Genomic DNA, 14,101 nt, shown 5'->3' with positions numbered 1-14,101 from the left:
ACACGTGCCCCAATCCCAGCTGATGAGCAAAAGCTGGCAAATTCAGTAACAACAAATGTGAGACTAGTTCTGTACTAATGTCACAGACTAGCAAGTCAAATCAGACTTAACAGTTCTGCAGAGAGTTGGATAGAAACCGGTTACCTGGTGTTCAAATGCAAAAGCTCATTGAGGGGTCTGTGTGCCCTCACTGGACACTTGTCACATGCTCGCAGCTTAGCACTGAACCATCTGCAGTACTGGGCTTCTCCTGGCATGTAGGTATCGGGTGCCAGAAAAGCAATTGCCATAACACTCAATTTTACTTTAAAAATTGCCACTGGTAACGTGATATCTAGCTGCTCCAAAGTTTGCTTCCTGTGTGTCTTGGAGACAAGATTGCTAAGTGGATGATGAGAATAGGCATTCAGTGGTTTGTGCTGCCAGCAGGTGTCTTCACCCAGCAGGGCGATGGATGACCAAACTGGGTTCTCATCCTACTGGCATTCCTGCAGTCTGCAGAGATCCCGTTTCACTATATCTGTGCACATGTGGAGTGAAATGTCACCAAGAGCATAATTCATGTGTCATTACTGGGGCTAATACACAAAAAGTTTGACCATCTGATCTCACGGGCTGGGTGTTATAAAGTGCATGTGTGCTTGATGTTAGCTAGGGAAATAAACATAGAAGACCAGCACTAATAGACCTGGGCTCTTGGATCACTGTGCAAATAGACAATTAGCTGCATCCTTGAAGCAATGAATTGTATGATGCCTGATCTGCTTTTCAGTAACCTTTTAGATCTTTACTGTCTTGCAGAGCAGTCAATTAAATTATCTGATCACTTTTAGTGTCTGGAGTCAGCACATGATGAATAAACAGTGGGGAGAGACTGTACCTGTTTACATAAACAGCAGCAATAAAAAAAGGAATTATTTAGAGCTACATTTTCAGTGCCTGATCTTGGGAAAATGAAAGCAGCTAAGGAATGTGCATCTGACAAACCCAGCTGGGTAAATGCTACAGTGCTCTCTGTTATCAACAAAGCCCTAAGCCAAACCCAAGCGAAATGAGAGTGAGGGAAAGAAAGTTATTTGGTCATATTGCCTGCAGGCTTTTTAAGGTGAAAGAGATTGTTCTAGCCAAAATCAATGTAGATGGGAAGGGATTTATCCTCCTTGGAGTGAGGTTAAAGGGAGCCAGCATCTCTTGTTCTCCACTTGCCTTTGATCCCATCCTTCATCAGGTTCCCTCTGCCCTCCTGCAGTCTTCTGACTCTTTCTATATCCTTTTTATTGTTGTTCTGCCTCAATTACTCTAAAGGCATGAGATTAAATGCATGTTTGAGAACTCTACCAGAGCTGAAGTCTTAGGCAAATAGCTGGGAAGAACTTAGCTCAGAGCCTAGCCTTTAGTTCTGGCAGTTGATGTGTGCTGAAGGAAAGTTGCCTTTTTTATGCTAGATCTTTGAAACCTATTTGTAGAATGTATAAACATGGCACCTTCCTAAACACAGTATTTGCCTGGACTATTTCTGTCACTTGTTTCCTCCTTTATCACTTCTTTCTCCTCCCTTTGGCTCAATTCAACTGATTCTTGCCCTTCTCCTTGGAGCCTACATCCTCTCTCCCCCTTCCCTCAAAAACAAACCAGCCAACCAACCCCAGCATTTTAAATTATCCCTGGACCTGCAGGGGACTTACCTTGCAGAGAAAGACATGAGAAAAGGCTGCTGAGAAGCAGCCGTCACAGTGGATAGTAGATTAGAGCTCCACTTCCAGGTCTCTTCCAACTCTAGGGAGTGATTAATGGCATCTCAGTTGTGTGTGCCTTTGGTGATGTGTGTGTTTCCATGTACACACACACACACACATATGTATAAGATGGAGGGGTGAACATCAGTCCAAGTTGCCAGGATGTCTGCATTGTACCTCCTGTTTGGGCAGCATTCTTGTGCAGTTTTAGTGTTTTCTGCTCTTTCACAGAGGCTGTGTCTATGCTACAGACCCTGTATTGGCAGTGTATGCTAGCAAAAGGTAACCAGTGTAGCTGCATGTCTTCTTCCCAAAAGCTAGCAACCTCTGTTGTCAGCACCGTTTTGTACCGTGTTTATGTTCCTAGCTATTTTTCCTAGTCTAGCTATATCGGTGAAGCAAGCACAATTCTTTTCTGCCTACATGCACTGCCTAGCTGAAGTGGTTTGTATAGTCCAGGCCCCAAAATAAAATGTGCAAGTCCACCCAGCTTGGTGTCTGATTCCCTGACACCACAGCTAGTTATTTGGTTAGATGGTTTCTATTCAGTGCAGGTCTGTCTGCTATTGTTCAGCTCACTGCAGATAAGATCTCAAGATTCAGCTCATGGTCTGCATGTGAGGGATATGCAGAAGATGAGGTTTCCCTTCCTCCTTTTACCCCTGACTGTAGCTCAACTGTTAGCCACTTCTAAGATCTTTTTATCAGGTACAATGGTGGACTGATGGCTCCAGACACCCCCTCATATACTGCAATGCATATAGAAATGTGGTATGTCTACTGCCATGTTGGATGCATTTATTACAGATATCACTGAAAACATGAGTTTTGGATTTCTTTCCTAGTGTCTTCAACTCTGGCAGATATAGTAAGTGCTTGCTCTCTTGATTTTCCTCCCCCTCTATCTCCTTTCCTGATTGCTAGTTAATAGAAGATTTTTTTTATGTCACACTGCAATAATTGCCATGGCAACCTTGTGTGCTGCAAGGACTTGGAAGTAGCTGGAGGAGGAGAGAAGAAGACTCCCTGTGTGAGTTAAGGTTGTGGTGAAAGAGGAGGAGCTGTGGTAGTCTTTAATCAGCAAAAGCAGAGAACGTGCCAGGTGGGCATCTGTTTAGGGCAGCTTTGCTGTCTGCCACTGTTAAAACAAGGTAATTCCTCCATAGTAAAACTATAGCTTTCCTCACGGTTGGCCCAGCTAGAGCCTGGCAAGCCGTTGCTCCTTTTCATGTCTCTGCTATTTCTGTGTTCACGTAAGCAGAGTGGGAACTGAGGCACCTCTGCAGAACCTCGTCTGGGTCAGTGCTCTTCTAGGGTATGTGTTTCAGCTGTGGAAGGAATCAGGGGACAGGTGACTTGGCTTTTGTTTGCTCTGCTGCCTTTGGGTCCCTAAAGCATGGCTGCAGCTGTGGTGCTGCTGCGCTGTACTGTGAGGCTTGGAGCTGCCAGGCTAGTCTTTACTAGTTTATCCGTTTTCATGGGAGTCAACTGAAACAGGTGATTTGAAATAATGATTAACTGGTGAACGATGGGATGAAACTGGAAGCAGTGGAATTTGGAGGAATTTCATAGGGCTCAAGACCCTGTTGTAGTCTTGGACAAGCCCCCAGGGAAACCCTATCTCTTGCACAAAGAAGCATCACCTTTGTGATGAGCAGCTCCATTGTCCATGAGGGGTGAAGATTTTCCCACAGGGAACAGGGTCTTACTCGGGTTTAGCTCTCTGCTCATCTTGGAGCTAGTCTTGGACTGAGGTATCTTGCTTTCAGTAGCCCTATCTTTAGCTTCATTCCCCAGGAGACTATGTGATCACACATCTGTCTTATGTACAAAGTAGAAGTCTGCTGGCTTCATCTAGGTGAGTCTCCAGTTTCCCGCATGTTGAGACTTACAGCCCTTCCTTTGGGAGTGCCCAAGCCTAGTAAGTTTTCCCATCAGGAAACCTCTCCCAACTTCCAGCTTAAAGTTTCTTTTTAACCTTTGGCAACATTGCTACTGGTGTTGTTACTTGGAAACTGATAGGAAAGCTATCTGCAGTGACTTTGCTCCTCCCTTTCCTCCAGGAGAGGCTGACAGATCTTCAGGCAGCTCCTTCAGATCTGTCTGTGCTAAGGAAGGGTCTGTGTTAATACTAAACACTCTATCAGGGTGTTAGCAATGCCATAGTGGTCATGGTCAGCATAGGCTGAAATTTGGTACACAGTGGTGGCATTTCTACAGAAGCAGAAAATGGCACATGGGCTAGTGGAAAACTGGCAAGGGAGCTGCCACTTGGCATTTCTGGATGCTCCTGCACTTGAGTGAAAGAAAGGCTGTTACTTTTCCTTCCTAAATGGAGCTAAGGCCCTGTCTACACATAGTGAACAAGGTATGTTATATACCAGCTGGTCTTACCTCCTCAAATAAGGCTTTTGGTTACACTTGGGTTCATAGAAGTTTCTCCACAGCAGGCACAGGAGACAAGTAGGCTGAAGTTGAAATGGTACCAGCCTCTAATTCCATGGCATAAGGTGGTTCCATGTGGCTGGAGGACAGTAAAAATCCTCTGCCTGCACTGCTGCTAAACTCTGAAGAAGGAGATATAGATATAGCTTACATAGTCTCCATTGAAAGTGTATTATATGGGGATAAAGTACCATTTGACACTGAGATGGGGGCCTGTTACCGTGTTTGACAGCTGCTGGTTTCGTCACAGTGTGCCCATGCAACATTTCCTTGCTTAATATTGACTTGTCCCGGTGGACTAAATAATGATCACTGGTTGTGTCTGTTGTGATGGCCTCTGTGTGTGATTTACTTTGGTAGGTGAAACGTTGCTGTCTACTGGAGACATTCACCCAAAGGAATATGATATGGGATGCCAACCTAATACATGCATTAATTCCTAGGGAAATGCTGCAGAAAACTGCTTTTCAGAATAGCTCAGTTTCCTAGTTTCATGAAGACTGTAATCCGAGGGCTACATAATGACCAGTGCCATAAAGGAACTTTTCTGCATGCCCATACCCTGTCTGCCCAAGTCTGCCTAGCTTCATCTTTCGTGCTGGGTGTGTTCAAAGGAAGCTGCCTGTTGATTAGAGTTCCGGCACAGCTTAATCTTCCAAGTCAATGCAATAAGCAAAGGCATGTGATCTCAAACTAGAAAAGAAACAGAACATGGATGTCACTCTAGAAAGAAGGTGAATTATACTCCTTGTTTGCTAATTTTGAAGGTGGCTCTCGGTGTGAGTGGCACAAATGACAATATGGAGAGTACCACCCCATCCTTTCTGTCTCCCAAAAGACACTTAGCAAACAACGTGACTAAACACTAGCAGTTTATGCACAATCTTTCCTCCAGCAGAAGCCACCTGTCTCAACAGTAGAAACTGATAGTACAAATGTCACCCATGAAGTGGATCAATCCTTCAGAATAACTAAGTATCATGGATACACAGGAATATAGGAATCAGACTTGTATGAGGGTGTCATATACATTTGTTGGTGTCTTTTTGTTGATCATTATGTTTGAATGATGGAAACAATTTGCAGAGGTCTTTCATTTCCAGTGACATCTGTGTTTCATATTCTCTTGTGTGGCTCTTTAAAATCTAGTTACCTTTGTGATATGACTCATGATGATAAATCACATTTAACTTTGTTTAGGATTTGATTACTGTGTATTGATGTCTGTATCTGAAGTGCATCCTGCCACATCAGACGTTTTATATATAGAGGAATAGGAATGTACTAAGGAAATGACAAGTCCTGTGCAGCACCTAGGAGGAAAAGCAATACTCAGACAAAATGGGTACTTTTATATATATTTATTTTGTAGAGATTTGTTAAAACATTTCTCTTCCTCCCACTCAACTGGTGTTCAACAAACTGTACACTAGCTAAGGACAGCACCCGTTGCAGATGTTGTTACTATTTTAGTATTGCTTAGATGTTCTAACAGATACACTGCTCTGCAGTTCTTTAAAATGGAAATTGCAAACCTAATACAAGCATGAGCTGTAAATGTGAGATATGGCCGTTTACTATCAGTATGATGTGAAGCTAATTTTACTTTAAACTAGGTTCAAGACAAAATGTATTATTCCTTCTTGTTGCAAGTGCATAGATTATATGTTAATTATCATATCATGAGTCTCCAGGCTCTGCTTTCAAAAGGAAGCTAATTATTTCATCCTGCTACATGAGGATTCACACGTAATTTTGTCTGGACAGCACAGTTACCTGAACCGAACCAAGCACAATAGCCCTGTTTTGAGAGAAATGCTGTATACCTTACTACAAGTTGATGCTGATGCTCTGGCTCTGTTTCTTTCCCAGGATGATCCTCTCACTAATCTAAACACAGCTTTTGATGTGGCTGAGAAATATCTGGATATTCCCAAGATGCTGGATGCAGAAGGTAAAGTAGAACACAGTGGCTTTTAACTTGCTTTTTCTCAAGAAATTTCCCACTTCTTCTAGGTGGACTTGTATTGTACAAGAATTCAGTAACCTCTGAATGCTCCCTCCGTCACCACATACTAAATGTATAGGGAAAAAGTTACAGTGGAATAAAGGATCACATGTTCTGCTTCCCTCTTCCTCCTGTGCCCCTCAGTCTTCTGAGTCTGGTGTGGAGATCTTAACCTGGGGTTGATACACTAGGCAGAGATGAGTAACACCTGGCTACGTCCACTGCTGACTGAAGTGTTCCCTTTCAAGAATCGGGTTTAATACTGAGTTAATGCATGGTGTAGGACTGTGTTCCTTTTGCTCCAGAATTTTTTTTCTGGGCTCTTTCTGGCAATCTTTCTTTTGGGGGCATGATATCAGTATTATAAACTGCTGCTTCTTGACTACTCAGAAGTGTTGGGCATGAAGATCCCTCACCGACTGGGTCTGGAGACCAAGGCAGAGATCCATGTTGTTCAGAGGTGCTTTTGCTACTGACCGTGACTGCTTCCCTGAGGCCACTAGGACAGCAAGGATTACTTTTCAGAGCCTTGTCAGGACCGGCTTGGCAATAGACTTAGAAGACTGTAACTCTGGAGTACAAATAACAGCCTGAAATAGTTCACTGGTTGTTGGCTGTTTGCCTGAAGCCAGCTGGTTTCAATGGTAGAAGCTGTATTTCAGGCTTGGTTTGGACAGGAGAAGCAGTTAAAGGCTTTTGTTAAATAAGGGAGTGAGAGGAACAAGGAGGAAAGGTGGGGATAGGGCAGCTGAACCCAGTGAACCTGTATTTGGGTAACTAGGATGTTCATATTCTTAAGTAGTATTTCCCATCCCCAGGGATGAGTCTTGCTTTCCCTGCATTCATCATGCTGAGGTCACAAAAAATCATGAGGTTTCTGGATTAGATTCAAGTGCTTCTTGCCATTCTGTAGGAAACAAAGCCACCTCCAAAATAAGCGGATCTAGCTTCTGATCTCAGCAAAGCTAGCAATGATAAAGAGAGCCCCTTGCAAGACCTCCCGTTGCTCTTTCCTGATCACTCTCCTCCCTCATGGAGTGGAGCTAATGTGCATTCCTCCACACCATTAATTCTGATCTCTGGAGGTGTTGAGTTTCCCCTGAAACTAATGAAAGGGCCTTTTGAAATTCAAGCCATGATTGTGTTGAAATGGAGGACAGGGGCATGGAAAGGAAGGGAGAAAGGATCTTTCCTGAAGAACTGCATGGAAGATTTGCAGTATAATATGTCTATAAAAGCCATGTCAACCTGCTGCCAGTTTGGATTGATTCAACCCACCATTCACAGTAATGTTCTCAGGATGGGGAACCACTGTGACACGAGACATGCTGACATATGGCTGCATTAGCCTGGCCAGACCCTGGAAGCAATTTTATCATGAGGGAGGGGAACCAGGAGGGTGATCCTGGCTTCTGAGAGAGACACATCTTCTGGGGAATGCTGGGAAGCCCTGTGAAGTTGCTATGACAAGCATATACCCCAGCAGGCCTCCTGGACAGTTGTGGTTCTCCCTCTCCTTTGCTTTCCTTACATCAGTTGATTATGCTCTTAACGTGAGGTTTTTTTTGACAGACATTGTTGGAACTGCCCGTCCTGACGAGAAAGCCATCATGACCTATGTTTCTAGCTTCTACCACGCCTTCTCAGGAGCCCAGAAGGTATCGCAGGATCCCAAGCTCCCTCCACAGAGCACACCTGGTGCCGTTGCTAATGTCCAAACCTTTTTTTCTTTCTCTCTCTCCTCTCTAGCTACGGGCATCTTTATTATTATGCTCTTGGTAGAGTTGGCTGTTGGTTCAAAGTGGTGCCCCAGACATAATACGTGGGGCCAGGGAGCCAGGAGTCCCGTTTCCCTGTAGTCAGTGACACTTACATATACCAGCACCTTGGCACACACACAAATCCAAGGGAGTGGGGAGCTTTGCCTTCTCCATTTGCCTTCTGAACTGCTGCACTGACAGCTGAGGACCTACGCCCCCTGTTCCTCGGAAATCTGAGCTAGGATGCTTGGTCTCACAAAGGTGGAGACCTACACATAGATGCTCTGCTCGGCAGGACACTGCAGCCTGCCCCCACTGGAAACAATGCTGATACCTATTCACTTTTTTTTTTGTTTGTTTTTCAAAGGTGGAGAAACAGAGCTGACTTAGTGGTTTTATGAAGGGTTCAATGAATACCCAAAGCTTTATCTTTTACATTACGTATGCTGCAGGTTCCCGCGCCCTTGCTTCAAGGTCTGAACCTGCTGCTTTCTCAAGTTGTGCCACAAACCCAGTCCCAGTTCACCTGGGGCTTAGAAAGCATGTCCAACAAGTACATCCGTGGTAATTTTGCAAACAGAGCATTGCTTATTGTGACCGAGATGCCTGGTTTTGTTCATCTGTTTCTTTTTTTCCTCTTTTCTCACCCACCACGCTGGAAATCAGGCAGTTGAGTCCTTGCTGTGTCTGGCTTAGCCATTTTCCTGTTGGTAATGGAGTCACTCAAGGAAAACATTTTGTAGGTGAAACCTCGTAAATATCTCTCGCCAAAACCAAGCAGGCGCCTGTACTTCAGTGCCATAAGAACAGGCAGTGCGTGTTGCAGCAGAGCAGATACTGCGTAGGAAGTGCACTGCGTAGGAAGGCTCTGATCTCAAGCTCCTCGGCGTACAGAAGGGCCTTGAGCACAGGGCGTTCAAACCTCCAAACAGCCTATTTGCATACTTGGGCAAGGCCCCCAGACCACAGCTGTGAAGGTGCAGAGCCCAGATCCTCAGCTCAGGATCACCCTGGATTGGGGGGGTGAGAGGGAGGGGTGCCGCTTTGAACCACAAGCCAACGCTGCTAGCCACCTTCTGATCCGAATTCCCAGCTCTCCGCATGGAAATCTGTTTGGCCTGTCCTGCAATGCATGATGGGAAGTTTTCTCCCCCTCTCTCACGCCACCCATGACTGTTTTGTTTTATTCTATGTGCTGCTTCTTACTTTATCCTTTCAACCTCTTTTCCTTCTCTGCACAGATATTATAGGCACGCTAAGGCCGGATGAGAAGGCCATAATGACCTATGTCTCATGTTACTACCACGCCTTCTCAGGGGCGCAGAAGGTGAGACTTTACCGCTAACAACCCCCTCCCCTCTCCCCGCTCCTCTCCACCGAGGAATGCGCCAGACCCCCGTCCGCCCCAGGGCATTTCCAGGGAAGCCATCCAGCGATGCATTTGGATGTGCCATCTGTAGTCTTACTGGAGAAGTGATGTAAATGTCCTTTCAGACAGACTTGAGCTGCTCCTTCCCTCCAGTTTCATACCCCAGCGGTGGAGACAGCATTTGGTAAAGCTGGCATTGAAAGATGAATGAATGTCTGCTCTGACAGAGTCAGTACCCTTTCAGTGACTAGTGGGCATCATCCTGGCCAGGTGGTGCGCCTCCAGAAACACCACAATCAAATCAGCCTACTCCAGGAAATCACAGCCTCCTCCCTGAGCTGCCATCCTGCCTTCCACACTCAGCCCCTGCTAGGTCAGTGGTCTTTTCCTAGGCTCAATCATCTGTGTGCTGGTTACATAGCACTTTTGTGCTCCAGCCACAAAGTCCATTCCTACCAGGACTTGAGCTTTCCCAAACTCACACACTTCTCCATTCCTTGCTTCTTCCTGGTTATTGTCCTCTGTTTCCCAAACCACCTATATGTTTTATTTCTCTTTGCTTTACCCATTTCCATAACTTCAGTCCTTCTTCCTCTGCTTCCTCTTTACTCCAGAGTCTTTTGGTCTGGCTTTGGGACATTTGTCCCCAGAGGAACCATATAGTCACAGTTTGCCTTTGGGCAAACTTCCTCCAAAACAGCAATTTCCCTGCAATCCTTTGAATAGAATAAAAGCATCCATGCTTTCCTCCCATGTCATAGCCTGGCTGAGCTGCAGCCTTTCCACAAGATCACTGCTAATTTCAGATTGTAGGCTTTGGAACAATAAAATCTGAAGTTGAAGACTGCATTCTTCGTGTTACGAACAGATGTAAAATCTCTGTTTCCCCCAGCCACAACTTCTTTCTCTCACTAGGCCTTTTCTCTTTGAGACACACTCCATGTGTTGCCCAGCTTGAGGGCTAACTTGACTCCAGGAAGAGTCCATCTCTTTTGTACGAAGCAGTGCTGATGGTCTCAGCATTGATGCAGTTGCCATGCTGATGCTGGCTTTCAGAGGGCAAACGCAGGCAGCAGGTTCCAGGGAGCAGGTCTTTAGTTCAAGCTTTGTGTTCTCTGCCCTGTTTCATATAAATTATGTGATACTGTCTTGTTTCCAAGGAACTGGGAATATGTCCCACAGCAGTGCAGTAGACTTGCCCGTTTGGCGTAATTTGTGTAGTCATGACTTTTCCACTAGGATCCTGCTTTGTGAATCGTTCGAAACCCTTAAGACCAGGCTGCAAACTCCAGCCAGCTGATACTTGCCCAGGAAGACTGTAGTCTCAGAACTTATGCCAGCCCTGTGATAAGGCCTGCTGTTTGCCAAGTGCCCCTGAGGGACAGCTCCAAGCTTTCTGCTTAACTTGAAGAACTCCTGATTGAGGAAACTGCAAACCACAATATGAGGAGGGTTGTGGCCTGCTGCAGGAGCAGCTGTGCCCCTCACCAATGCCTTCCTCTTCCCTCCGTACCCATTCCACGATGTGGAAACCTGCTCAGCAGGTCCCATGCTCTCATCAGCAATTTAGGTGGATGCTAGGTCTCCTGGGATAACTGAAAACAACCTTTTACTGCCTCAGGACCCGAACCAAGTAGCTGGGGCAAGAACTAGAGATGGAGCTTCTTAGTTATTAAAGCTTCAATCCTGTGCAGTCTAACTGGCTTACAGGGAAGATTGAAGATTTAATTTTTTAGCAGTCCTGATGGGCCAGCAACTCAACTGTGCCCTGGCAGAAGGGGCACAGCTCCTTTTTGGAGCTGCCCTAGCTGTGCATTAGCCAGCTGCTGAGTGACGCAGATTCAAACCCCTGGGCAAATGCAAAGTGATTACTGAGTACAAGCCCCAGCCCAGACTGTAATGTGTTACCACCTCGTGCATGGTTAGGTGACTTACTGTGATATCGCTCCATTTTTCATTCAGATTTTTCATTACTGCCACCAGTCCTGAAGGGAAGTCCCATGAGCTGCTTTCTGCTTCTTTCACTCTCTTATACTGAGCCTTTGAAGGTACAGGGTCCCCAGCCTGACGTGTGTGTAGATGGCTGCTTTTTCTTTATGCCATTTTATATATATATATATATATATTTGTAGGTATACTTGCTTTGGTTGGTTTGCTTGTTTCCTAACTGCTTCTGACTTTCACACTAAATGCATGCAACTACTGGTTGGCTTGATATTTTGTAAACTTAATTTCTGGGGTGAAAATTTCTAACTAACGTTTTACCATTTTATTAAGAGATTGTGTTTAGCATACAGTATTCTGGAGTGGTCCTCTGGGGCCAGAGGACGGCAACAGGAAGGCATCTTCCCTGCGTAGCACACTGTGGGAGTGCCTTCCTTTATGATCCTTCTCAGCAAAGAGACCTGGATCCATGAGCTAGAGAGACAGCTAACTCCACTTCCATCCTAGGCAGTCCAGGTCAGGGTTGAGAAGTACAGAAAAGACAAAAGGCAGAGAAATTACTGCTACTTTGGCTATTCACATTTCCATTTTGAGCCCACCAAACATCACATGCATATCACACAGCAGTGTGGGATCAAGCAGAATGCCCTGGGCTTGCCCTCCCCACAGTCTCTGAGTGCAAGCAGTATTAAGGTGTCAGCACGATGCTTCAGTGAAGCTGATCGGCTTACACAGGTTCTCTGAGAATACAGGTATGCAGCTTCCAAACCCCAGGATGGTGCATTTTCTCAGTGGTGCTCCATGCCTTGTGAGCATCCTGGCTTGTTTGGAGCTAGTGTGAGCATCCTAAATGCATCATTGCTTTTAGCAGTGTGGGGAAGTCAAAATTACTTTTTTCGCTCCACTAACGAAGGTGTAGGGAGAGCTGCCTTGGCGTCATATAAATATCTTAGCATGCCACTCTTCCTTTACCTGGAAGTGTTTCACTGAGGTTGCCATCACCACAGATCAGCTCATTAGCAGCAGCGTGGGAGGTATTTGTGGAGGTTACCTGAAAGCACTGGGATCCTTTTGTCCTGCCTTGCTCAGAGCAAGTCAGTGTAACGCATTGCTCATGACATTAATGGTGATAGTGGCCACAGAGCCTTTCCTGCTGCTGCAGCAGCAGCACACTGTTGCATAGAGCAGTCTGGAGTAGGCAAGAACCATTGAGAAGCAAGTACTGGTAGGGGAGAGAAAGCCTCTACACTTCAGCTGTTAGCATAATACAAATAATGTCGTAATTGCTGACATTCGGAGGGCTTTTGTGTTTGGGCAGATGTTCAACACGTATATATATATACACACACACATGCACATATTTAAAAACTTGGGCAGCTGGAGGAAATCTATCGTTGGGTACATGTAAATATGCCTCTGTGAAATGGGGTCCCTCCTGCACAGCTGGCTGCTGCTGCAGTGAGCTCCTGGGGTGTAAAAAGAAGAAAGTTAAGAGTGTGCAGGGAGCTCCTCTCCTGGGGTGATTGAGAGAAACATTTGGCACTAGCAATTCCCTGCAGTCACTAAGCACATCATGGTAGGGCTCTGGCAATGTCTTTTTGACACACTATTTGGTTCCATGTTGTCATGATTTAACCCCAGCCAGCAACTAAGCACGATGCAGCCGCTCGCTTACTTCCCCCCCACCCAGTCCGATGGGGGAGAGAATCAGGGGAAAAAAAAAAGTAAGACTCGTGGGTTGAGATAAGAACAGTTTAATAGGACAGAAAGGAAGAAAAGAATAATGATAATAATAATAAAATGACAATAATAATAAAAGAATTGGAATAAACAAAACAAGTGATGCACAATGCAATTGCTCACCACTCGTCGACCGATGCCCAGTTACTTCCCAAGCAGCGATCTGCCCCCCTCCCCCAGCCCAACTCCCCCCAGTTTATATACTGGGCATGACGACACATGGTGTGGAATATTCCTTTAGCCAGTCTGGGTCAGCTGTCCTGGCTGTGTCCCCTCCCAACTTGTTGTGCTCCTCCAGCCTTCTTGCTGGCTGGGCATGAGAAGCTGAAAAATCCTTGACTTGGTATAAACACTACTTGGCAACAACTGAAAAACATCAGTGTGTTATCAACATTATTCTCATACTAAATCCAAAACATAACACTATTCCAGCTACTAGAAAGATTATTAACTCTATCCTAGCCAAACCCAGGACATATGTCTATAAAGTTTTCTCTGGATACCAAACCCCACTCCATTAAAGTACAAACTTTAGTTAAAAACAGATCAAAATACAAACTCTCTTAAATGTAATCATCATTTGCACTTTTTGCAGATTTTTTTTTAAGTGAAATTGCTCTTTCTCCTGTACAGGTCCCTCTGATATGTTTTAAATTGGTTAATATCTGTGTATCTGCTAGCTGGCCCACTTTAGTGAAGGGACAGATGACTGAATATATGTTTTTACAGCTTCTTACAAATGAATAAGATTGCCAGACCCCCTGGGACCTTAGCAGTCTATACATCTCTGTATAGCCTATGACTTTATTGCTATTCTTGCTGCCTCACATCAGCTGCAAAAAATAGAGGATTTTTCTCAAATGGCCTTGGAGATTGAATAAATATATAATAAAAGGCCTTTTAAAAATAGAAAAATGTTGAATCTTGCCAGCTATAAGCTCAGCAAAACTTCTTTTGGCATCAGTCCCACACAAAGTTTTAAGGCAGGACACAGCATTCTCAATTGGTCTGTTGTGGTGTTGGCATGTACACTCTCCTCTTCATCTCCACTTAGCCTCTGTAAGGAGGACTACTCCATAGAGGCCCTGTGGGTAGCTCT

At 45.1% G+C, this 14,101-nt stretch overlaps 1 protein-coding gene across 7 annotated transcripts in view; it reads left to right on the top strand.

The window, feature by feature from the left end:
* ACTN1 (actinin alpha 1) overlaps positions 1 to 14,101 on the top strand; it is a 92,548-nt gene that overhangs the window by 59,090 nt on the left and 19,357 nt on the right. For 4 of the 7 annotated variants that reach the window (XM_075030473.1, XM_075030475.1, XM_075030471.1 and 1 more), the window contains 2 exons: positions 6,054 to 6,135; positions 7,762 to 7,847. In XM_075030473.1, the coding sequence (XP_074886574.1) occupies positions 6,054 to 6,135; positions 7,762 to 7,847 (168 nt within the window). Of the gene's footprint in view, positions 1 to 6,053; positions 6,136 to 7,761; positions 7,848 to 9,190; positions 9,277 to 14,101 lie in introns of all 7 variants that reach the window. The other 3 variants (XM_075030478.1, XM_075030476.1, XM_075030477.1) reach the window with 1 other exon arrangement.

This window comes from Buteo buteo, chromosome 6 (assembly GCF_964188355.1).
Source record: "Buteo buteo chromosome 6, bButBut1.hap1.1, whole genome shotgun sequence".
Taxonomy (NCBI): domain Eukaryota; kingdom Metazoa; phylum Chordata; class Aves; order Accipitriformes; family Accipitridae; genus Buteo; species Buteo buteo.
This window is presented reverse-complemented; position numbering and strand designations above follow the sequence as displayed.